Source organism: Erinaceus europaeus, chromosome 2 (genome assembly GCF_950295315.1).
Source record: "Erinaceus europaeus chromosome 2, mEriEur2.1, whole genome shotgun sequence".
Taxonomy (NCBI): Eukaryota; Metazoa; Chordata; class Mammalia; order Eulipotyphla; family Erinaceidae; genus Erinaceus; species Erinaceus europaeus.
The window spans coordinates 60,471,667-60,496,416 of NC_080163.1; the positions used below are offsets into that span (position 1 = coordinate 60,471,667).

The window sequence follows — 24,750 nt, forward strand, 5'->3', positions numbered from 1 at the left end:
CAGGAAGTGTCGCGGAAACAACAACTTTGCCTTCTCTTTGTACAACTTTCCTCTTCCCCGCCCTTCAAGTCCCTCACCCCCCACCCCCTGACCCCAGACCGTGACCTGGAACAGCTTCTCTCCAAAGCCTTGTGCGAGACACTTCCTCAGAGGCATATGTCAGGATCCTTGGGGGACAGTCCCCACAGCAGGAAAGCAAGCTGCCCACCGAGTCACTCTCGACACGCCCCCTCCATTCTCTCCATCCCAATCAATCAGTCAGTCAATAATACACCAAATACCGGCAAAGTAGTCACTCCCGAGCACAGGTAAAGCCTACTTTGAAATGGGATTGCACGAAAGCAGTGAGACAGCTAATGGCCACAAGAGAGGTGGAGAGGCGGGGAGCCAAAAAGAGACCCCGGGCGGGGCAGCGGTCCCCGACCCTCGCTGTCAGCCTGCTGCTCCACCGTCCTCGAGCTTCCCACCTGGAGGCGCCGCGCGCACCGCGGTCCGAGCCGCCCGAACCCCGCGGAGCCCGCACCCGCAGCCGCAGCCCGCAGCCCACCCCCGGCAACCACCGCCAGAAGCCGGGCGCGGCCGCGTCTTCCCGGCTGCACAGAGCACCCTGAGGTCGCCGGCCGGGGAGCTCCAAAGGCAGCCTGGCCACCCGCCCCACCGCACCGACACACCCGGCCGGCCCCCGGCGCGCGAACCCAACCAAGCAACTCACCGCGAGGCACCCTCGGAGCTGCCGCCCGATCGGCTCCTGCTGCTCCCGCCGCCGCGGAACTTTCCCTCCTGCGCGGCGGCCGCGGGCTCGGCTCCACCTCCCGCTCCGGCAACCGCGGAGCCTCCAGGGACCCGGAGGGGCGGGGAACAGCAGCTCGGTGGCTGGCGGGCGGAACCGCGGCCAAGCCCCTACGCCCCGCCACGGGGTGGGACCCGGCGCCCTTGCTCCCGCTGGGGCGACCACCTCGCCCTCCTGCCCCGGGGGTCGCGCTTGGCTGCGCCTGTCGCTGCCCCCGCCGCCCCTCTGCAGTGCGCCCCTCTGCCCCGTCGGAGCGAGGCGCCGCAGCCCCAGCCTGTCGCCTCCTCTCGGACCCGGACTCCCCTGCAGGTGGGCGGCTTGGCGCGTGACTGGGTCCCGGAGATCCGGGGAACTTGAAGCGGGGGAGGGCTGGCACGTGGTGGTGTGACCCCCAGACCCCCGAGAAGGGTAGTCGGGGGGTGTGGGGAGGGGTATTTCACAGCTTCTATAGCCCTTCCTCTTTCAGGACAGAATTCCCAAGCTCGTTCGCTGGCTCGTTCCCTGGCTCCCGCCCCCTGGGTTTCCTCCGCCCTTGCCGGGCTTGTAGCTCCCTCCGGTGAGCCAACTTATGAAAACTTAGTAAACTGCACTTCCGAAAATTAATTCTGTAGTCTCTATCTCGGCTGCCCTGGTCAGTTATAGGAAGTCTTCTCTAGAGATTTCTGTCCACAAGCAGAGTCAGAAAATGAGGGAGTCATGGCTGCAGGGGTTCCTGAAGGCCTGGGTAAAGGAGAGAAGAAAGGGAGAGGAGAGGATGCAAAGCCAGCATGTGGGGTGTTGAATAATAAAAGCGTTTCCTCCCACCACCCTACACATGCACATACACACGCACACGCACATGCACACACCCTCAGGGGCCACAGGTGGCCTTTTATGTGTAAGTACTCTAACATTTACTTGAGGGAGAGGAAATTTGGAAGCATTATTCTCTGCTCTCAGTACAAAAGAGACTTAGGGAGTAATCAGTGCTGGGTTGGAAAAGGTCATCTCTCCATCTACAAATGCAATTTGCTGAAGCCTGGGACTGAGCCATAGCTGAATCTGGCCTAAAAACCCAGTCTTCCAATTCCTGGGGCAATGTTTCTTCTACTGCCCAGCCCCTGAAAAGCTCCAAACCCCCATTCCAAAGGATTGAAGCCACAGGGAAATGGACTGGCCTGAAGAACGAACAGTAAATATTTACTTACCTGCAGGACTCTAAGAAACACTTACCTCCATTCCATGTTTACCAAATGAATGAAAGGCTTTTTTTAAATAACTTTATTTTTTATTATTGTTTCAATTCTTTTATTATATTTAATTATTTACTTATTGGATAGAGACAGCCAGAAATCCAGAGGGAAAGTGGTGGTAGAGAGGGAGAAGAGACAGAGACACCTGCAACACTGCTTCACCACTTGCAAAGCTTTCCCCCTGCAGGTGGGGACTGGGGGCTCCAACCCGGGTCCTTGAGCATTGTAACATAATCACTCAACCAGGTGCGCCACCACCCAGCCGCATGAATAAAAGTCTTTCTTCTGTTACTGTCCCCCAAGATGTTGCATGGCTGTGGCAGTAATGAAGAGGTAAGACAACTCTAAGTACATATGTAAGTACAAATAATTGTAAGTATAAGTAATTGGCCAGATCTCATCCATACTTTTTATCAGCAGTTTAGTGTGTTGAATTATATGAAAACATCTTATCACGCAGTTGGAGGTCTTGTGGAGACTAGGATCAGGAATGAGCTGTGTAAAGCTTAGAGTCTGCACAGTTCACCATTCTTTAGATAACCAAGTAACCTCTTCAGAGCCTTCCAGCTGTCAGCAAACATTCCCACATCTCCACGTATTGATAGGTGGATTGCTAACGCATCATTTTTTTTCTTTCTTCTCTCTCTAACCTTAACCCAATTGAGCAATTGTGATAAAATTGGGGTTAGAGTGTGAGTTAGGGTTAGTTAGTGACAGAGGCATAGGGTTATATTTTAGGGAAGCATAGTTTCTGCCTCCCACTACTTCCTGCCATAGGATCTGGGTCCTCCCCCTAGGACAGAAGTGGGTGGGGCAAGGATTTCAGTTTCTGGTTATTCCCCACATACCACTCCTCCTCTGCCTCCTTCTCCTCCTTCTCCTTCTTCTTCTCCTTCTTCCTTTTTACCACGAAGGTTATCCCTCCTCATATTAGAACACCCAAACCCAGACTTCTTATTTTTTCTTACATTACAGCAGCACTAAACCTACCCCTAATATTAGATAAACCTAACACTAAACATAACCAACAACCAAACTTTAAGCATGAACCCTAACTTCAAGCCTTAAGTTCTCAAAAATCAAATGAGAAAGTTCTTCCTAAAAGCTAAACAAATGTTGAAGTCGTTAAAAAAAAAAAGTGGGGCAGATGATGGCACACCTGGTGGAGCCAGGTTCCAGCCCCCATCCCTAACTGCAGGGGGAAAGTTTCAGGAGTGGTAAAGCAGTGTTGCTGGGGTTTCCCTGTTTCTATCTCTCTCTGTCTCAATTTCTGGCTGTCTCTATCCAATAAATAAATAAAGATACGAAACAAAAAAAATAATAAAATAGTCATTGGGCTGACTCCTTAAAAAATACATGATAGAAGCCATTCTATTTTTTTTCTTTGCCTCCAGGGTTATTGCTGGGGCTACGAATCCACAGCTCCTGGAGGCCACTTGTACCCCTTTGTTGCTCTTCCTTGTTGTTTATTGGTGTTTTGTTACTATTATTGTTGTCGTTGGATAGGACAGAAATCGAGAGAGGAGGGGAAGACAGAGCGGGGAGAGAAAGACACCTGCAGCTCTACTTCACCACTGGTGAAGTGATCCCCTGCAGGTGAAGAGCCGGGTCTCAAACAGGGATCCTTACCCGGGTCCTTGCGCTCTGCGCCACTTGCGCCTAACCCACTGCTGCGCTACTGCCCGGCCCCCAGAAGCCATTCTTCTACAGTCTTTCATAACTTTTGCTAGAGTTCTGCTGGAAAACTATATGTGCTGTGTTCTATTTAAGGAACTCTAGAAAAACATCTTTACATTTAAGACCGATAATTGTGTTGAATGTTCTGGTTGCTAATTGTACAAGTTGAAGTAATTGAAAAAAATACACCGTGAACTTCTTTCATGTATTCTTATTTTTATCAGAGCATTGCTAAATGCTGGCTTATGACGGTGCTGGGGATAGAACATGGGATCTTTGGTGCCTCAGGCATAAAAAGGCTTTTTGCATAAGCTTTATGCAGTCTCCCCAGCTCTCTTTCTTATAATTTCAACAATCTGAGACATTTCTGTTGAGAAATTATGTGTTATATTCTTTTTTCCCCCTTTTGTTGCTCTTATTGTTTATCATTTTAGTATTGTTATTGCTGTCATTGTTGTTGGATAGGACAGAAAGAAATCGAGAGAGGAGGGAAAGACAGAGAGGAGGAGAGAAATACGTTTGTAGACCTGCTTCACCGCCCCTGAAGCGACCTCCCTACAGGTGGGGAGCCGGGGGCTCAAACAGGGATACTTGCGCTTCCCACCATGTGTGCTTAACCTGCAGCGCTACCAATGGGCCCTGTGTTTTATTCTTTTAAAGAACATTCTGAAAAACTTTTCTTTTTTTTTTTAATGTTTTTCCCTTTTGTTGCCCTTGTTTTATTGTTGTTGTAGTTATTATTGTTGTTGATGTCATTGTTGGATAGAACAGAGAGAAATGAAGAGAAGAGGGGAAGACAGAGAGAGGGACAGAAAGACAGGCACCTGCAGACCTGCTTCACCATCTGTGAAGCGACGCGACTTCCCTACTGGTGGGGAGCCAGGGGCTTGAACCGAGATCCTTAAGCGCTGCCCTACCGACCCTCTCTTTTCTTTCTTTCTTCCTTTCTTTCTTCCTTTCTTTCTTTCTTTCTTCTCTCTCTCTCTCTCTCTCTCTCTCTCTCTCTCTTTCTTTCTTTCTTTCTTTTTGCCTCCAGGGTTATTGCTGGGTCTCAGTGCCTGCACCATGAATCCACTGCTCCTGGAGGCCATTTTCTCCCATTTTCTTGCCCTTATAGTTGTCATTATTGTTGCAACGACCGATGATTTTCAAATTGGAAATTAACGTTTGGTGCTGGGCAGTGATGTTCCTTATAGAGTTACATTGCACAGGTACCTAGTGTCAAGGCTCAGGGGGAAGCTTTACAAGCAGTGAAGTATGCTGCAGATGTCTTTCTCTCTCCTCTATCTCCCCATCCCCTCTCACTTTCTCCCTTCTCAATCCAAAGTAAATAAATATTTTTAACCTCTAAAAAGAAATTGATGTTTTAAGAGGTGTACAATCTAGGAAATCTATATCATAACTAAAAAGGGATGAGGGAAATCTAAAAATACAAAAGAAAATGTTAATAGGAAACTTATAAATAATATGATTTAAGGTGAAGCAATTATTTTTAGAACAAGAGAAAGACTATAAAATGTTAAAGGAAATTTATTTAAAGGTTTATAAGAATAGGATGTCTTTTATGTGTGATCAAACAGAAGGAAATTTAGTTCATTATAACAAGACAGGCAATTAAATGTTTTTGAACTTTTTATGAGACAGAAATTCCCAGAAATCAAAATCCTAAAAAGACAATGGGCAGGTGGTGGCGCACCTAGTTGAGCACACAAGTTACAGTGGGTCAAGCCTCCAGTCCCCACCTACAGTGAAGAAGCTTCAAGAGTGGTGAAGCAGGTCTTCAGTTATCTGTCTCTCTTCCTTTCTATTATTCACCTTCCCTCTTGATTTCTGGCTGTCTCTCTATACAATAAATAAATAAATGTAATAAAATTTTAAATATATATATCTTAAAAAGACAATGAAACCATCTGTAGCTAAAGCAAAAGGTCACAATAGCCTACAATGACTCAATAAGTGCATAAAGCAATTAGAAAAACCTAAAAATTACACCACAGAGTCCTTAGTCAGATATTTTCTACTTAAACCTAAAGATCCTCCTCACCTACTTCCTGTTTTACTTCCCTCAATCACTCTAAGTCTAACCCTGTCAGGTAAAGTAAGATAGATAAGGGCAAGAGACTGGCACACTTTACTTATGGCCCTTTTGGTCACTACCAAGTCACCCCATCACTTAGGGCCCAAGTGAAGGAATCCTGGGGTTCCCACATAGATATCATGGGTCTAGACCTCTAACAGATCCCTCTCTCCACCATCATTGGTCATCTCCATCAGGAACAACATCATAAACTCTCTTGTAGGGCTTTATAGGACCTTGCCCTCAATGTAGAACAACAATGGTAGAAACCGCCCCACTCTTCAAAGGGAGGTTGAGTCAACATACTCTACTACTTGAGGAAGACAGGTCCTGAAATGAGTGCAGCCTAGAATGTTCCTAGCTATGACCATGGACTGTGATCTAAGACCAACAGGGATATAGAAGTTACACAGGCTCCTATGCTAAATATGAATAGACATGGGCCCTAAGTCAAATCGATGGGAATTACAGTTAACAGTATTTATATACTTTTCCCATATTTAAGAGCTACTCTCTGCCCTGATGCAGCTTTCTAGTCCTATTCCCAACTGACACCATCTTCCCAGACAAGACTTTCAGCCCACCTGCATGTTAGTTTTTGGGCAAAAGATGAGTAAAATCATGCTGGCACTCCTGTGGAGTGGATCCAGCCAGGGGGTAAGTCTCCGATCCTCCCTCACCAGTTCTAGTGACTGCGTGATACAGAAAGGAGGACTCGGGGAGTATTCTGGTACAAAAAGGGTGGGTATTCTTGCCCCACAATCTGGGCGCCAGATGCTGGCACTCATGTGGAGTGGCTCCAGCCAGGGGGTAAGTCTCCAACCCTCCTTCACCAGCTCAAGGGGCTGCGTGATCCAGAAAGGAGGATCGGGGAGTATTCTGGTACAAACACTCATTTATTTGGAGGTCAGTACAGGTTTATATAGAGAGTTAAACAAAGAACATTGTTCACATGTCAGAAATAACAGGTTTCTTAAAGGTCAGCTTGCCCCTATGGTAGAGGGCTGGTATGACAAGAATTGATGTGATACATAAAGGTCAAAACTATTAGTCTCCATGATGCAGGCAGGTTAATTATCCAAAGGCATTTGAGAGAAGCATAGGGGTTAAACCAGTAAGGTGAGGTAGAGAAAAGAAAAACAAAGTTTGATGTAAATCATAGATATCAAAGAGCACAAGGAAATAGGATTTGGGGCTTTTCACTGTCTGGTGTTGAGGAGGTGTATGATAGAGTGTGTTCTCCTTTGTGGTCAAAAGGTGAAGTGGATGCGTAAACTTTGAGTGAACCCTAAAGCAGGTAGCCATTTGGCCTGCTGCTAGCAGAGGAAACTAAGTGTGAGAGGCCTGTAGACTTTCTGTGAGCTTGAAAGACTAACAAGGAGAAACTGAGTCTGGGAGACTTTTCCCTCTTGGCTCATCTCTATAAGGAGAGAGGCTAACAAGTGGGGTATCTTTCCAGTCCTCCATCCAAAGATGGGAGAGCTTCCCTAAGCTCTACCAAGCTTTCACATAGTCCCACAAAATCATAGACCCCTTAGAACATACCTAAAATAGAGCTACTAGTTTCTTCCAATATGAAGACCCCAAATCTCATCTGCTATATTTTTACATTTAGGTTCCTGATGATTTATTCTGCTTTATATCTTAAAGCTTTTCAGCCACCAAGTTACAGATACTACCATGACGCCAACCTGATTTCTCTGGGCAGATGACCTCACCAATGAGTCCTGGAACCCCACATCCCTAGAGCCCTGCCCTACTAGGGAAAGATAGAAATAGACGAGGGTATGGATCCGTCTGTCAATGTCTATGTCCTGCAGATAATCAATTACAGAAGTCAGACCTCCCACCTTCTGCACCCCATAATGATCTTGGATCCATACTCCCAGAGGGATAAATAGAGGGGATGGGATATGAAACTGGTGGTGGGAAGTGTATTGAATTTTTCCCCTCTTATCCCAAAATTTTGTAGATCGTTATTTAAAAAAAAATTTAATTTTTTTTCATCTTTATTGATTTTAAATAGAGACAGAGAGAAATTGTGAGGGGAGGGGGAATAGTGCAGAAGAGAGACAGAGAGAAACCTGCATACCTGCTTCACCACTCGTGAAGCTTTCCCCCTGCAGGTGGGGACCAGGGACTTGAACCCGGATCCTTGTGCACTGTAATGTGTGCGCTTAACCAGGTATGCCACTGCCTGGCCCCAAAAAAAAATTTTTTTAAGGATAGTGTTAATGTTAGGTTTAATTTAGGTAGAGGAGTAGGGTTAGTATAAAGCTTCCCATTCTTCTTCTTCTAGCGTTTGCCCTTCTTCCGTAGCCAGTCAACAGCATCAGGTTGAAAGCTGTCAGGAGCTGCTTGTTGCTGGCTTTGAAAGTGACTGGGATCCATGTGGATTCAGTCAGTGAGGAAGGATCGTCAGTTTCCCCAATGAATGGGTACTCACGGGATGCACCACGAGAAGGTCGATCCAATGCAACCCAAGCTTCCCATAAGAGACAATGATATATTTTAGGCTAGGGCTTTTGTGGGTTTTTTTTTTTCCTCAGTCTCTGGGGTTCCATGCCAGCACTATGAATCCACTGCTTCTGGTCGCCATTTTTCCCTTTTTCTTCCATTTTATTCAATAGGACAGAGAGAAACTGAGAGGATAAGGGGAGATAGAGAGTGAGAAAAATAGGCACCTGCAGAGCTGCTTCACCTTTCTTAAAGCTTCACCCCAGCAGGTGGGAGGCAGGGGCTCAAACACAGATCCAAGGATCTGAGTCCTTGGGCTTAGCATTATATGCGCTTAACTAGATACACCACCACCCAGCCACCAGGCTTCTTTTATAGTTATAGTTAGGTTTATGACTAGGTTGTGGTTCAGGATTAGGATTACATGGGTTAAAGTTAGTGTAAATGCTAAACTTTCTCTTAGTGTTAAAGTTAATATTAAAAATTAGGTTAGTTGGGAGTCAGGCGGTAGCGCAGCAGGTTAAGCATACCTGGTGCAAAGCGCAAGGACTGGTGTAAGGAACCCTGTTCAAGCCCCTGGCTCCCCACCTGCAGGGGAGTCCCTTCACAAGTGGTGAAGCAGGTCTGCAGGTGTCTATCTTTCTCTCCCCCTCTCTGTCTACCCCTCCTCTCTCCATTTCTCTCTGTCCTATCCAACAACGAGGACAACAAGAATAACCACAACAATAAAACAACAAGGGCAACACAAGGGAATAAATAAATAAATAAATAATTTTTTTTAAAAAAATTGGGTTAGATTAGGGTTAAGGTTAACTTTTGCTTAGAGTAATTGTCAGGGTTACTCATAGTTATGATTTAGAGTTAGGATCAGATCTAGAGATAGTGTTAATATTATGGCCTCAGTGTGGGTGAGAGTAATATTTTGATTATAATTTATGTTGGGGTTTGGGTTAGTGATGCTACTATTGTTTCAAATAAAATATGTTTCAGTTATGGAAAGTGTTGGTGTTAGGGTTAGTGTTAAGTATAGAGTTAGAGTATTTGAAAGAATTAATGTTAGGATACTTTGGCTTCTCTCTCTCTCCCTTTTCCACTCTTACGTCAAACTTATCACACATGAAATAAAGAAAATAAATCTTTGAAGAAAAGAATTAGTGTTAGTGTTTATTGTGTAGTTAGGGGTGTCCTGGAGCTCCGCTTCCCTGGAGCTCTGCCCCACTAGGGAAAGAAAGAAACAGGCTGGGAGTATGGATCGACCTACCAATGCCCATGTTCAGCAGGGAAGCAATTACAGAAGTCAGACCTTCCACTTCTGCACCCCATAATGACCCTGGGTCCATGCTTCCAGAGGGATAAAGGATAGGAAAGCTTTCAGGGGAGGGGATGGGATACAGAGTTCTGGTGGTGGGAATTGTGTAGAGTTGTACCCCTCTTATCCTATGGTCTTATCAGTGTTTCTAATTTATAAATACGTATATTAAAATTTAAAAATATATATATTTAGGCTGTCCAGTGATAGGTGTGTGAAAAGCAGGTTTATTATGAAAGAATCCAATACATGGGGTTTCACAGCAGAAATCTCAAGGAATGCCAATGTTAAATGAAAGAAGTTTTGTGTTATTTCAGTGACTTCAATACCTATACATTTTCCTGCCAGTACTTTCTCAAAAGAAACTTCTCATTACATGAAAAGGTCTTTTTCTACAGCTCTTAGAATGAATGCAACACACACAAGTTTCCATCTGAAGTCTAGTGTTAGATTTGTAATAGTGCATTCCAATGCTTTCTGAAGTGTTTTTGATTCAGTTCAACACTTGCTTGGTTTTCCCAGAACTTTTACAGATGATTCTTCATATAGTGCAAAAATCTGCTATCCAAGAGAGTTTTTTTGAAAAAATACACCACACATAACTTTGGAAGAGTTCTCTACCAGCACCTTCTGAGTATTGCGCTGAAATGACTTTGCAAGTCTGAAGAAATTATCAAGGGAGACAGGCAATAGCTCACTTCTTCTAGCGTTTGCCCTTCTTCCGTAGCCAGTCAACAGCATCAGGTTGAGCCTGACGTAAAGTTTCGAGACCTCCTTTGAATCTGGAGAGGTGGCAGTCGTTGACTATGTGGGTCATAGTCTGTCTGTAGCCGCAGGGGCAGTTCGGGTCGTCTCTGGCTCCCCAGCGATGGAACATAGCGGCGCACCGGCCATGGCCTGTTCGATAGCGATTGAGGAGGGCCCAGTCATAACGTGCTAGGTCAAAGCCGGGTTGACGCTTGCAGGGGTCTGTGATGAGGTGTTTGTTCTTTACCTCAGCTGACTGCCAACTCTGTTTCCAAGAGTCTGGAACAGAGAAGTTCAGTGTAGGCATAGGGGACCAGATTGGGTGACGAGATGTCAAGCGTTGGACAGGGTGGGCGAAGATATCCGCGTATATTGGCAGGTCCGGTCGAGCGTAGACGTGGGAAATGAACTTAGATGATGCCGCATCCCGACGAATATCTGGCGGGGCGATGTTGCTGAGAACTGGCAGCCATGGAACCGGGGTGGAACGGATGGTTCCAGAAATTACCCTCATGGAGGAATATAATTTGGAATCGACCAAGTGGACATGGGGGCTACGGAACCATACTGGGGCACAGTATTCTGCAGTGGAATAGCATAATGCCAGAGATGATGATCGTAGTGTGGAAGCGCTCGCACCCCATGAGGAGCTGGTCAGTCTTGCAATGATGTTATTCCTCGCGCCCACCTTTGCTGCAGTTTTTATGAGATGATCGTGAAATGACAGAGTGCGATCGAGAGTAACGCCAAGATAGACTGGCTGGGCTTCATGCCGGATTCTCGTATCGCCAAGCTGCACATTAAGCTCACGCGAGGCCGAGGCATGGTGTAGATGGAAAACAGATGATACCGTTTTTGCAGTGCTAGGAATTAGTCGCCATTTTTTACAGTAATCAGATATCAGAGACATGTCTTTCGTGAGTGTTTCCTCGAGGAGGTCGAACTTTGATGCCTGAGTTGCACAACAGATGTCATCGGCGTAGATGAACTTCCTTGAAGAAGTTTCTGGGAGGTCACTGATGTAAATATTAAATAGCGTAGGAGCCAGAACAGAGCCCTGGGGGAGGCCACTTGAGACAAGTCTCCATCTGCTAGACTTGTCATCCAGATGCACCCGGAATCTTCTGTTTTGGAAAAGAAACAATATAGTGTTGGCCACCCATGGAGGCAGGCATCTTGAGATCTTGACTAGGAGACCACGGTGCCAGACCGTGTCATAGGCTGCTGTGATATCAACAAAGACAGCACCCGTCTTTAAATTCTTCTGGAATCCATTTTCAATGTAAGTTGAGACGGCCAGGGCTTGTTCGCAGGTAGATCTTCCTGGGCGGAAACCAGCTTGGGCGGGTGATAGGAATTTCTCTGTAAGATGAGAAATACGTGACAGAAGCAGCCTCTCAAGGAGTTTGTAACACATGGAGAGGAGAGAAATTGGTCTATAGCTGGCGGCCACTGGGTTAAGTACACATAGTACAAAGTGTAAGGATCCTCATTCGAGCCCTGACTCCCTACCTGCGGGGGGGGTCGCTTCACAAGCGGCATAGCAGGTCTGCAGGTATCTATCTTTCTCTCCCCCTCTCTGTGTTCCTCTCCCCTCTCCATTTCTCTCTGTCCTATCCAACAACAACAAAAAGGAAAAAATGACTGCCAGGAGCAGTGGATTCATGGTGCAGGCACTGAGTCCCAGTGATAACCCTGGAGGCAAAGAAAGACAGAAAGAGAGAAAGAGAGAGAGAGAGAGAGAGAGAAAGAAAGAAAGAAAGAAAGAAAGAAAGAAAGAAAAAGAAAGAATCAGCATCAGCAGAGTGTTCATATGATTTCCCAAGTTGCTTTCAACAGAGGGTCTTTGAAATAATGTACTATGCACAGTTCTCAAAAATCATTTGATCAGAAGATGGTTAGTGTCTGGGCAAGGTGGTGGAACACCTGGTTGAATGCACATGTTACCACATGCAAAGACTCAGGTTCTAGCCCTCAGCCTCCACCTGCAAAGGGAAAGCTTTGCAAGTGGTGAAGCAGTGTTGCAGGTGTCTCTCTGTCTCTCTTCCTGTCTATCCCCTCATCCCTCTTAATTTTTGACTGTTTCTATCCAATAAATAAAAAATAGCCAAAAGAATCGTCCTAGATTGTTCACATTGTATGAAAGGGTGTTTGTTCTTGAAAAGAATTCTATGGAAGGGTACACCAACATAATTCTCCAAACTTTAGCAGGAGTTTTTTTTGTTTGTTTGTTTGCTTGTTTGTGTGATTATTTTCACAATTACTTTATTGGAGGGCAAATAATGACTTGCAGGACAGTTGTTGTCACACAAGAACAGTTTCTCATCCCCCTGTGATAGATGTCCTTGCACCACTTCCTCCACCAATGGAAGCCTTCCTTCACCATTATGCACTGAGTTGCCCCCATCCTTTTTAGTCCCCTTCTGGCTCCTTGCTTTAGAGTTTTTGACTCTGCTGTAATAGACCAGAGATAGTCTAAATTTCACCCTATGTTTTCCCTTTCTTTTTTTGTTTCTTAGTTTCCACCTGAATGACATCATTCAGTATTCATCCTTCCCCTCGCTTTTCTAATTTAACATAATTCCTTCAGGTTCCATCCAGTTTTTTAGCAAAGGAAAAGATTTTGTCAATTCTCACAAATGAATAGTATTCCATTGTGTACATATATCACAACTTTCTTAGCCACTCATCTGTTTGGGGGGCATCTGAGTTGTTTCCAAGTTCAAAGTTTTAAAAATAGTGTTGCTGAGGTCACAGATGTGTGTATATCTCTTCAAATAGGTGTTTTTGTTTTAATATTTTATAAAAATTTTAATTTTTTAATATTTATTATTCCCTTTTGTTGCCCTTGTTTTTTACTGTTGTAGTTATTATTGTTGTTATTGATGATGTTGTTGTTGGATAAGACAGAGAAATGGAGAGAGGAGGGGAAGACAGAGAGGGGGAGAGAAAGATAGAGACACCTGCAGACCTGCTTCACTGCTTGTGAAGCAACTCCCCTGCAGGTGGGGAGCCAGGGGTTCGAACCAGGATCCTTACAATGGTTCTTGCGCTTAACCCACTGCACTACCGCCCAACTCCCATTAACACTTTATTTATTTGAGATAGAGACAGAGAAATTGAGAGGGGAGGGGAGATAGAGAAGGGAAAAGAGAGATACACCACTTGTGAGGCATCCCTCCTGCAGGTGGGACTAGGGGACTTGAACCTGTGTCTTGTGCACTGTAATGTGTGCACTCAACCAGGTGCGCCACCACCTGGATCCCGGGACAGATTTTTCATGTGTTCTTTGCTTAAATCCCTAGGAAAAGAATTGCCAAATTGTATGGTTGGTTAATTTCAGATGTTCTGAGGAATCTTCAGACTGTTTTTCATAGGGGTTGAACCGGTTTACATTCCTACCAATAGTGTAGAAGTGTTCCTTTTTCCCAGGACCCTTGCCAGCACTGTTGTTTCTGTCATTATCATCATCATCATCATCATCATCCCTGGACAGAGACAGAAATTTAAAGAGAAGGGGGAGCTATAGAGAGAAGATAGAGAGAAACACCTGAAGGGCTGCTTCACCACTAGTGAAGTTTTCCCCCTTGCAAGTGGGGACCAAGGACTTGAACCCAGGTCCTTGGAAATTATGGCATGTGCACACCAGGTGCACCACCATCAGGCCCCTGACTCTTTTTTTAGTGTATGACATTTTCACAGATGCGAGGTGATAACTCCTATTTTCTAGATTTTCATTTCTCTGAAAATCAGTGACTGAGCATTTTTCACATGTCTGTTTACCATCTGTGTATGCTTTTTGGTGAAGATTCTGTCCAGTCTCCTTTTTTTTTTTTTACTTATGAAAAGGAAACACTGACAAAACCATAGGATAAGAGGGGTACAACTCCACACAATTCCCACCACCAAAACTCTGTCCCGTTCCTTCTCTTGATAGCTTTTCTATTCTTTTTTATTATTATTTATTTACTGGGGAATTAATGTTTTACATTCCACAATAAATACAATAGTTTGTACATGCATAACATCTCTCAGTTTTCCATATAAGAATACAACCCCCACTAGGTCCTCTGTCATTCTTCTTGGACCTGTATTCTCCCCACACACACACCCCCACCCCAGAGTCTTTTACTTTGGTGCAATACGCCAATTTAGTTCAGGTTCTACTTGTGTTTTCTCTTCTGATCTTGTTTTTCAACTTCTGCCTGAGAGTGAGATCATCCCATATTCATCTTTCTGTTTCTAACTTATTGCACTTAATATGATGTTTTTCAAGCTCTATCCAAGATGGGCTGAAAACAGTGAAGTCACCATTTTTAATAGTTGAGTAGTATTCCATTGTGTATATATACCACAACTTACTTAACCACTCATCTGTTGTTGGACACCTGGGTTGCTTCCAGGTTTTGGCTATTACAAATTGTGCTGCTAAGAACATATGTGTACACAGATCTTTTTGGATGGGTGTGTTGGGTTCCTTAGGATATATTCCCAGGAGAGGAATTGCAGGATCATAGGGTAGGTCCATTTCTAGCCTTCTGAGAGTTCTCCAGAGGGTTCTCCACAGATAGCTTTCCTATTCTTTATCCCTCTGGGAGTATGGACCCAAAGTCATTGTGGGTTGCAGAAGGTGGAAGGTCTGGCTTCTGTAATTGCTTCCCCACTGAACATGGGTGTTGACTGGTCGATCCATACTCCCAGCCTGCCTCTTTCTTTCCATAGTGAGGTGGGGCTCTGGGGAAGCTGGGCTCAAGGACACATTGGTAGGGGTTGTCTGTCCAGAGAAGTCTGGTTGGCATCTTGGGAGCATCTGGAACCTGGTGGTTGAAAAGAGAGCATATAAAGCCAAGCAAATTGTTGACTAATCATGAACCTAAAGGCTGGAATAGTGCAGATGAAGAGTTGGGGGGAGGAGGGGTCTCCATTTCGTAGATAGCTAGTAGGCCTATTTTAGTTATATTCCAAAGGGCCCATAACTATAATAGTTTTTTTTCTCCCCTGATCCTAAATCTGATATACAGGTGGATCCAAGTTATTATCTGGGGAGATGATTTCATGGCTGGGCCTGTCTCCATTTTTAAGATAGGCTTGTGGGAGTCAGCAGTAGCAGTGGGTTAAGTGCACACGTGGCACCAAGCGCGAGGACCAGGGGAAGGATCCTGGTTAGAGCACCTGGCTCCCCTCTGAAGAGGAGTCAATTCACAAGCGGTGAAGCAGGTCTGCAGGTGTCTTTCTCTCCTCCTCTCTGTCTTTCCCTCCTCTCTCCATTTCTCTCTGTCCTATCCAACAACGATGATATATCAATAACTACAAAAATAAAACAGCTGTGGTACAAAGCGTAAGGACTGGGGTAAGGATCCTGGTTCGAGCCCCTGTTCCCCACCTGCAGGGGAGTCGCTTCACAGGCAGTGAAGCAGGTCTGCAGGTGTCTATCTTTCTCTCCCCCTCTCTGTCTTCCCCTCCTCTCTCCATTTCTTTCTATCTTATCCAACAACGAACAACATCAACAGTGGCAATAATAATAACCACAACAAGGCTACAACAACAAGGGCAACAAAAAGGGGGAGGGGGAATGGCCTCCAGGAGCGGTGGATTCATGGTGCAGGCACCGAGCCCAGCAATAACCCTGGAGGAGGAAAAAAATAAAATAAAATAAAATAAAATAAAATAAAATAAAATAAATAAAACAACAAGGGCAACAAAAGGTGGCTAGCTTTGCAGGCGGGAGACAGATGACCAGGGACTCATGGCTGAGCTGGAAATGCAGTTCAATCTTTATTGAGGAGTGGGGAGGCAGTTCAACAATCTAATCTCTTCTAATCTCTCTTCATTCGAAAGCCCTGTCTTTTATATCTCCTGAGGTGGAAGTGTCAGGAAGAGGAAGTACGTAGGATAGGGGGTGGGAGAAGGAAAATAGCAGGAACCAGTGGGGATTAAACCAATGAAAACGATTATATAAATAGACCACAGCCTCAAGCAATGTAGAAGGGGTCTTAGAAGCAGAATTTCGAAAAAAGAAATAAATATTTTTAAAAAGATCTTTAAAAATAGGTGTGTGTGTGTGTTTTCTGAGTTTTGTGAACTCTTTATATATTTTTGGTTATTAGCCTATAGCTAATAATGATCTTTTCCCATTCAGTAGAGTATCTTTGTTTTGGTTATGGCTTTTTTAAAAATATATATTTAGTTAGTTTCTCTTTTGTTGCCCTTGTTTTTTTATTGTTGTAGTTATTATTGTTGTTATTATTGGTGTCCTCGTTGTTAGATAGTACAGAGAAACATAGAGAGAGGAGGGAAAGACAAGAGAGGGAGAGAAAGGTAGACACCTGCAGACCTGTTTCACCGCTTTGTGAAGCGACTCCCCTGCAGGTGGGGAGCCAGAGGCTGGAACCGGATCCTTTCTCTGGTCCTTGCACTTTGCACCACGTGCGCTACCGCTTGACTCCCGGTTATGGCTTCTTTTTTTTTTTTAAAAGATTTCATTTATTTATTGAGAAACATAGGAGGAGAGAGAAAGAGCAGACATCACTCTGGTACATGTGCTGCCGGGGATCAAACTCAGGACCTCATGCTTGAGAGTTCGATGCTTTATCCACTGCGCCACCTCCCGGACCACATGGCTTCTTTTTTTATAGAAGAATGCTGAGATAGCAATTTCATAGTTTCACAAAAATACTTGACGTGTTACTGTTAAAGAGAGTTTTGGGTAGAACTAGAGTTAGGTGTATGTTTGGGCTCGTTATAGATTGAGTTTTAGGGTTGTGGTTCTTGATGGAATTAGTGTTAGGGTCTTTGACAGAATTAAAGTTGAGAATTGGGCATGACTGTTATAGCATGAGGCTAGTGATAAGGACACACCGGTGAGATCATCTGCCCAGGGAAGTCAGGAGGAAATCATAGTAGCATCTACAATTTGGTGGCTAAAAAATGGTAAGATAGAAGGTAGGGGGGCAGACAACGCACCAGGTTAAATGCCAGTGGCCTGAAGTTCAAGAACCTGCATGAGGAACCCAGTTTGAGCTCCTGACTACCCATCTGCAAGTGGGGAGGGGTCTCTTCACAAGCGGTGAAGCATGTCTGCAGGTGTCTATCTTTCCCCTTTTCCATCTCCTCTCCCCGGTTTGAGGCCCCGGCTCCCCACCTGCAGGGGGGTCGCTTCACAGGCGGTGAAGTAAGTCTGCAGGTGTCTATCTTTCTCTCCTCTCTTCTGTCTTTCCCTCCTCTCCTCTGTCTTTTCCTCCTCTCTTGATTTCTCTCTGTCCTAACTACAATAGCAGTGACAACAATAACAGTAATAAGAACAATTAGGGCAACAAAAATGGGAAGGAAAAGGCCTCCAGGAGCACTGAGTCCCAACAATAACCCTGGAGGCAAAAAAAAAAAAATCTGGAATGTATCATAAACTTGTATGTCATCCTTTTACAGGTGCCACTCTAAACTTCCCTGTATTATCTCAATTTTAGAGTATGTGCTGCTGAAGTGAGCACACAGCACCATAAGCAAAATAAGCAACTATCACCAAGGGTTAAGAGTACACTGTTGGTATGCTTCTAAATTCTGCTTCTAAGACCCCTTCTGTTTCATTGGTTTAATCCCCCCTGCTTAACACTGTATTCTATTTACATAACCACTGTTAACTAAGCACCACCCTGCCTCCAGGGCATTGGTTTAATCCTCATTGTTTTGCACGCTTTTTCCTTCTCCCCACCCCCTATCCTACGTACATCCTCTTCAGACCTGACTCTTCCACCTCAGGATATATAAGGACAGGATTGTGATGAGAGATAGCTTAGATTGCCCTGTGTTCCACATGAATAAAGACTGAACTGCGTACCACTCAGCCATGAGTCCCTGGTCATCTCTCTCTCCTGCCTGCTAAGCTAGCCCGACAGTACACTAGGTCCACAAAATCAGAGTATAGTTACCAAAAGTTTAGTCCCATAAGATAAGTATCAGCTCTTGTAAAGGTTGCTCATGGCTGTAGAGTGATCTAAAAGTTTACCAGCTAGCAGAGTCACATGAGTTCAGTTCCCAGGAAATGTATCCATGGTGGGATACCTGGCGCACCTCCACCGAGATGCATCTAACCAGAAGAAGCAGCAGCCAAAGAGCGGGAGCGACTTCTGGCTGGCTATACTTTTTTTTAATTTCTTTATTGGGGAATTAATGTTTTACATTCAACAGTAAATACAAAAGTTTGTACATGCATATCATTTCTAAGCTTTCCACAGTTTTGTCTTGATTTTCACTTCCCCAATAAAAAGTGATAATGAACATTTTTTTTTCATGTATCTGTTGACTATCTGTATATCTTCTTTGGTAAGTGTCCAGGTTTTCTATTCATTTTTCAGTGGGGTCAAAAAATTGTTGTTAAATTTAGTGAATTATTTATACATTTAGGATACTAACTCTTTATCTGATGTAGCAATATATTGTGTGAATATTTCCCCCCACATGTCTTGGAGATCATTTCCTTTACTATACAGATTCTTTATTTTTAGATAATTACATTTTTTTATTTTGCTTTTGTTTCCCTTACAGTTGAGTGTCTATGAAGACAACAGCATGGAGTGTATAGTTTTTGGTTTTGAATTTACCTATCAAGTCTTTGATCCATTTTGTGTTAACTTCAATGCATGGTGTGAGATGATGATACAGTTTCATTCTTTTGCATGTTTGCAGTTTTCCAAAATATGTACGTACACACACACACACACACACACACACACACACACACACACACACGGTATTTTAGTTAGTGATTTACAAAATTACAAGGTAATGGGGATATACTTCCACACCACTCCCACCACCAAAGTTCTGTGCCCCCAGCTCCCAATAATAAACACCATAGTTCCCACAAGACCTTAGTTATGGGTTGACTGTTTTTTTGTTTGTTTTTAAGTTCATGTATTTCAATGTTCTATATCCACATGAGTGAAATCATTCAGTAGTTGACCTTCACTTCCTTACATCACTAAGTATAATCACCTCTAGTTCTATCCATTTTATCCCAAAGGACACAATATTGTTTCTTTTGATTGCTGAGTACTACTCCATTGAGTTTATGTCCCATAATTCCTTTATGCAGTCATTTGTTGATGAACATTTAGGTTGCTTCCATATTTTGGCTATGTGAACAATGTTGCTATGTTCATGGAGGTGTATATGTATGTCTCTTTGAATTAATGTTTTCATATCTTTTGGGCAAATATCTAGGAGTAATGTTGCTAGTTCATAATGTATTTCTGTATGTATTTGTTAAAAGTTTCTCCATTCTCCATAATGGCTGTACCAGTTTTAAAGGGATTTTATTTATTTGTTTTATTTATTACCAGACCATTGTTTACCTCTGGCTTATGGGGAACTAGAGACTGAACCTGGGAGCTCAGAGCCTCAGTCACAGAAGTTGTTTGCTGAACCATCATACTATGTCCCCACTATGTTTTTTCCTTTAAAATAGAGAATGTTTCAGGGGCTGGGTGGTGGCACAGTGGGTCAAGCACACATGGCTTGAAGTGCAAGGACCGGTTTAAGGATCCTGGTTTGAGCCCCCGGCTCCCCACCTGCAGAGAGGTCGCTTCACAGGCAGTGAAGTAAGTTTGCAGGTGTCTTTCTCTCTTCTCCTCTGTCTTTCCCTCCTCTCTCAATTTCTCTCTGTCCTATCTAACTACAATAGCAGTGACAACAATAACAGTAATAAGAACAATAAGGGCAACAAAAATGGGAAGAAAAAGGCCTCCAGGAGCAGTGAATCGTGGTGCAAACACCGAGCCCCAACAATAACCCTGGAGGCAAAAAAGAAACAAAGAAAGAAAAAAAGAAAATCTGGAATGTATCATAAACTTGTATGTCATCCTTTTACAGGTGCCACTCTAACCTTCCCTGTATTATCTCAATTTTAGAGTATGTGCTGCTGAAGTGAGCACACAAGCACCATTTATTATAAGCAATTTCCTTTCTTCATTGTGTGCTCCTAACTCCATTTTATTTTAGGTTCACTTAATTTACTTTAAAAACCATAAAACATTATTTACAAAAAAAAGCAATGCTCAATTCTGCACACTTTTCCAAATAGATACAAGGGATATGTGAATTGCTGTAGTAGTGCTCCTAGCTTTTTTATTGTAGATTAGCTACAAATGTATGAGTTCCTTCTTCTGAGTTTTTAATTCTATTGGTCTTTCTGCCAACTTTTACTCTAATATCACATGTTTTAATTGCTATAATTTTATAGTATAGTTGTTAATCACGGACTTTGATTCATCTATTTTTACTCCTTTTTCTTGGTATTGTCCTTGGCAATTCTGTTCTTTTGGTGCTTCCAAATGAATTTCAGTAACATTTGTTCTAGCTCCTCTAAGAATGTCTTGATTTTCTTTTTTTTTTGCCATCAAGGTTATTACTATTTCTAGAATCATATACTAAGCAAAAGAACTCAGACATTAATGAGTTTTATGGTACTGGCACTTAGTTTTCCTTTGTGCCTACCCTTTTCAGTACTTATCTCTAAAACTAGCACACTGAATCAAAACTAACTTTAATATCATTTATAAATTGCTATATAATTTAATAATTTATAAATCACTGAATTACTTTTCACATAACAAGAATATAATAGTAGTGTGTATAGTCGTACATATTTAAATATCATTAATTTTTTATGCAGATATGTAATTTTTTAAAAAAATTTTTATTGCCACCAGGGTTATTATTGGGACTTGGTGATTACACAGTGAATCCACCTCTCCCAGCAGCCATTTTTTAATTTAATTTAATATTTATTTGACAGGACAGATCAATTGAGAGGGGAGGAGGAGAAAGAGACATCTGCAGCCCTGCTTCACCACAGAGGAATCTTCCCCTCTGCAGTTGGAGACCAGGAGCTTGAATAATTTTTCTCAAATGAATCAGTTGTAGATGTTTTCTAAGTTGTGAATTCTTTTTTCAAAAAAATTTTTTATTTATTTTATTTTAATGAGGGATAGAGGAAGACAGACCAGAGCACTGTTCAGCTCTGGTTTATGGTGGTGCTGGGGATTGAACATCAGAGCCTCAGCCAGGGGAGTTTTTGTATAACCATTAAGTTGTCTCCCCACAGCCGGGATAGCCTGAGGGTGCTTCTTCCCGAGCTAGTGCTCTCTGGGTTGGAGAGAACTCAACTGGAGCTGATGTAGGCTGCTGCGTGGGAGAGGGATCAGGAACTCATGCCGCACTAACTTCGCAGGAGATACACTCTGGAACTCTCAGAGTCGGAAAGCAATTTCCAAGTGTCTTTAATCAGAAGAGCAGCTGTTTTTATACTCTCCAAGTAGGGTGGAAACAGGATGTGACACAGAGAGGGTGGAGCAAAAAGTGACTGGTGGAAGATCAGGGTGTGACAAGGAGATGATCAGGGTGTGACAAGGAGAGGGGGTGGAGCAGGTGAGAATTCTACCACTAAACCACCAGTGCCCTGGAGGGAGTGTGGTGCTTTATGTAAATGTAAAAGTGATTTATGTAAATAGACCAAAGCTTTGAATGGGATCAAATCAATCCCTATATAGGCATATGGTTAAGCAGAAGCCAGCGGGAGCTGGCATACTACCCAACACCCCACCCTACTTGTGAATTATTAATTTCTTAGTTTTAAATCAAAGGTACCAGGGTTAGAAAGATATTACAGCCCCCGGCTCTCCACATGCAGGGGAGTCACTTTACAAGTGGTGAAGCATGTCTGCAGGTGTCTTTCTCTTCCCCTTCTCTCTCCATTTCTCTGTCCTATCCAACAATGACAACATCAACAACAACAATAAAACAAAGGGAATAAATAAATATTTTTTAAAAAAGAAGAAAGATATTACAGCAGTATCACATTAGGTTTGCATGCCTGAGGCCCAAGAGGTCGCAGGTTCAATCTGGTATGCCAGAACTGTCTTTCTGTTCATGAAAATACATCTTTAAAAGGGGGGGGGGGGCAAGCAGTGTGGCACACTTGGTTAAGCGCATACATTACAGTGCACAAGGATCCAGGTTCAAGCCCCTGGTCCCCACCTGCAGGGGGAAAGCTTCACCAGTGGTGAAGCAGGGCTGCAGGTCTCTCTCTCTCTCTCTCTCTCCTCCTCCACCTCTCAATTTCTCTGTCTCTATGCAATAATAAATAAAACATTAAAAAAATCTTTAAAACCTTTTAAAAAAAGATGATATTGGTGGTAACAGACTTTGCTATAATATCTGTATACAGAATGTGAAGACTAATGAACCCACACATTGAAGTACAGGCTCCCTTCACCAATGTAGGGAGATGACCTTGTTTTCCTTTTCAAATGGAAAGGATACTGATTCTAGCAGGAAGAGCTAACTAAAATGACGTATTTTCCATAAGTGACAAAACGCCACAAATACCTGGACTGTACAAACTTGTGGGGACAGGTAATAATCATTTCTGTAATTCTCAAAGCATTAAGTTAAAAGATGGCACAGTGCTAGTTACCAGATATGCTTAATAAAATTCAGAGAAACCAGTGAATAAAGGACAGACTAAGAAAATGTGGGAGAAAAAAACTGAGGACAAAAAGGGTGAACCTGCTGAGTTCTGGGTTCAGATATATGGAATATTATAACTTCCTTTAACCAAGGAGGCTCTCCCACATTGCTCTGCTTATCCCATCTACCTTGTGGCCTCCAGCAACATCTGGAAGAAGGGCTGGAAAACCAAAACAATCAATCCACCGAAGTCAAGCTTCTGTCCCTTAATTTGTGTTGCTCAGATCTTGGAAGGCTGTCTGCCTCAAGACAGAACAAATTCAGGTAAGACATTCACTTGTTTTATCATAAAGTTAAGAAAGACCATATGCCTTCCATAGAAGTGTTTTTGGAGGTTTAAAATGTGAATAGGAGCGGGTAGATAGCAAAGAGATTCTCATGCCGATGTTCCACTGTATCAGGTTCAATCCCCCGCACCACCATAAACCAGAGCTGAGCAATGCTCTAATTAATGTGTGTGTGTGTGTGTGTGTGTGTGTGTGTGTGTGTGTGTGTGTGTGTGTGTGTGTGTGTGAATAGGACATAAATTTCTCCTATTGGCAGACTCCTCCTAGCTTTCCATTGGTTATCAGTAAAATCTTAGAAAATAGTACAGTCATCTTTCAGGCGATACACATTGATTCTGAAATCAAGTCAAGTTCCTTCTTTTTCTTGGTGCAGCAGGGATATTTTAGGTGGAGCAAAAGCTAGGTATTACCGTTTCCTTTTGTGCCCCCGACTTGTTTCTAAAAATCTAATTAATCCCCTGCGGCAAGCAAGGGCGGGCTGCTCCTCCATCTTTCCCGGCGAAGGGCAAAAGGGACCCGTTTTCTCTCCAGATGTTTCCGCCTAGTCCCGGGGCACCAGGCCTGGGAGGTGGAGAGATCCCGGACACCCGCTTCGCTCCAACCTCCGGAATACTGGAAGCACCAGGGCTACAACTCCTTGTAAAGACCCATCTCTGCGCATGCTCCGTGGTTTAATCACGGTCACGTTGGAGTCTCCATGTTGAGAATCCACTTGTCCATGTTTTGGAGTCGACTTGAAGGAGTCGTTATCAAAGCACCACCTATTTGGCTGGAAGTGGGTGGGGCCTGGGGGGGTGGACGCGCGCCGGCGCAGAGGAGGCTGCTTGCAAATCCCGGAAAAACGTCTTCCCGATCCACTGGGTCGGCCGGCAACCGGGCAACTCCAGACATGCGCAGTCGCCTCCCTCGCTGTGGCTGCAGTTTACGGAGCCGGAAGGTCCCGCGGCCTCAGGCCCGCGGCCCGGACACTTCTCGGGTTATGTCGGCCCAGGGTGATTGCGAATTCCTGGTGCAGCGGGCCCGGGAACTGGTGCAGCAGGACCTGTGGGCAGCCAAGGCTTGGCTGATCACCGCCCGCAGCCTCTACCCCGCCGATTTTAACATCCAGGTGAGAGAGGTCAGGGGGACCTTCTGCGTGGAGGTGTGAGCACCTGGCCGCGCCTGCCCTGACCCCAAACTGCACCTGCCCCCCGGGGTCACCCGCCCTCCACTCTCCTCCCTGCTTCTCTTTACCTTCCTCTGCACCGTCTACATGCTTTCTTCCCCGCGTGGCCGGCACCCTTCACACAGCCCATCTCCACTGGACTTGAGCTCCACTGGGGTTGCAGGCGAAGGTGTTTGCTGTTGCCGGGTAGTCCGGGCAGCGCACGATCGCCGCTACGAAGGGCCATTCATTAGCTCATTCATCGTAGTGGCAGCCATTTCCTCTGCGCCTCCTACTTTTGAGACATTATTATCTCAGTAATCCCGACACACACACACACACACACACACACACCCGCCCGCCCGCCCCACCCCCACCCCTCTGGGATGCTGTCACCTGAGGATGCAGTTCCTGCAGACTCTCCATCCCCCCACAGGTGTGCATGCAGGGGAGGCTGGCTGGTGAGCTAGGGGCATAACAGCCCTTGTTGAGGTGCTGACTCTTG

General features: G+C 44.3%; 2 protein-coding genes, 1 long non-coding RNA gene and 2 other non-coding genes across 10 annotated transcripts in view; 2 read left to right on the forward strand and 3 right to left on the reverse strand.

Moving 5' to 3' along the window:
* The first annotated feature begins 259 nt into the window (after positions 1 to 259).
* Positions 260 to 19,492, forward strand: LOC103113254 (proline-rich protein 2-like). Of its 3 annotated transcripts, none has more exons than XM_060181638.1 (3): positions 260 to 1,099; positions 2,326 to 2,355; positions 18,831 to 19,492. In XM_060181638.1, the coding sequence occupies exons 1-3, from the start codon at positions 326 to 328 to the stop codon at positions 19,158 to 19,160; spliced, it is 1,134 nt and encodes a 377-aa protein (XP_060037621.1). In that variant the 5' UTR covers positions 260 to 325; the 3' UTR covers positions 19,161 to 19,492. The 3 variants fall into 3 exon arrangements, with proteins under 3 accessions (XP_060037621.1, XP_007522839.2, XP_060037636.1); XM_060181653.1 differs by having other exon boundaries at positions 271 to 1,099; positions 2,326 to 2,378; positions 18,831 to 19,152; XM_007522777.2 differs by lacking the exons at positions 2,326 to 2,355; positions 18,831 to 19,492 and adding an exon at positions 1,257 to 1,472 and having other exon boundaries at positions 270 to 1,099.
* On the reverse strand, positions 14,448 to 24,750 carry LOC132535550 (uncharacterized). Its single transcript, XR_009547332.1, has 3 exons — positions 24,642 to 24,750; positions 24,335 to 24,537; positions 14,448 to 15,106 (listed from the first exon to the last, which is right to left on the reverse strand). It is a non-coding gene; the product is annotated as an uncharacterized LOC132535550 (long non-coding RNA).
* LOC132537283 (U6 spliceosomal RNA) lies at positions 17,670 to 17,776 on the reverse strand. Its single transcript, XR_009548742.1, has one exon. It is a non-coding gene; the product is annotated as a U6 spliceosomal RNA (small nuclear RNA).
* On the reverse strand, positions 20,112 to 20,218 carry LOC132537290 (U6 spliceosomal RNA). The gene has a single exon (XR_009548749.1). It is a non-coding gene; the product is annotated as a U6 spliceosomal RNA (small nuclear RNA).
* INTS10 (integrator complex subunit 10) overlaps positions 23,879 to 24,750 on the forward strand; it is a 38,976-nt gene continuing 38,104 nt past the window's right edge. Inside the window, exon 1 of one of the 4 annotated variants that reach the window (XM_060181573.1) lies at positions 23,879 to 24,209. In XM_060181573.1, coding sequence (XP_060037556.1) covers positions 23,991 to 24,209 — 219 coding nt within the window. In that variant the 5' untranslated portion in view covers positions 23,879 to 23,990. The remainder of the gene's footprint in view (positions 24,210 to 24,750) is intronic. The other 3 variants (XM_060181565.1, XM_016187986.2, XM_007522741.3) reach the window with 3 other exon arrangements.

Coding starts and splice junctions, on each gene's coding strand:
- LOC103113254 (XM_060181638.1), top strand. CDS start 326: ATGGGATTGCACGAAAGCAGTGAGACAGCTAATGGCCACAAGAGAGGT. Junction 1,100..2,325: donor GGACCCGGACTCCCCTGCAG/GTGGGCGGCTTG, acceptor CTGTCCCCCAAG/ATGTTGCATGGCTGTGGCAG. Junction 2,356..18,830: donor GCTGTGGCAGTAATGAAGAG/GTAAGACAACTC, acceptor TTTCCCTTACAG/TTGAGTGTCTATGAAGACAA.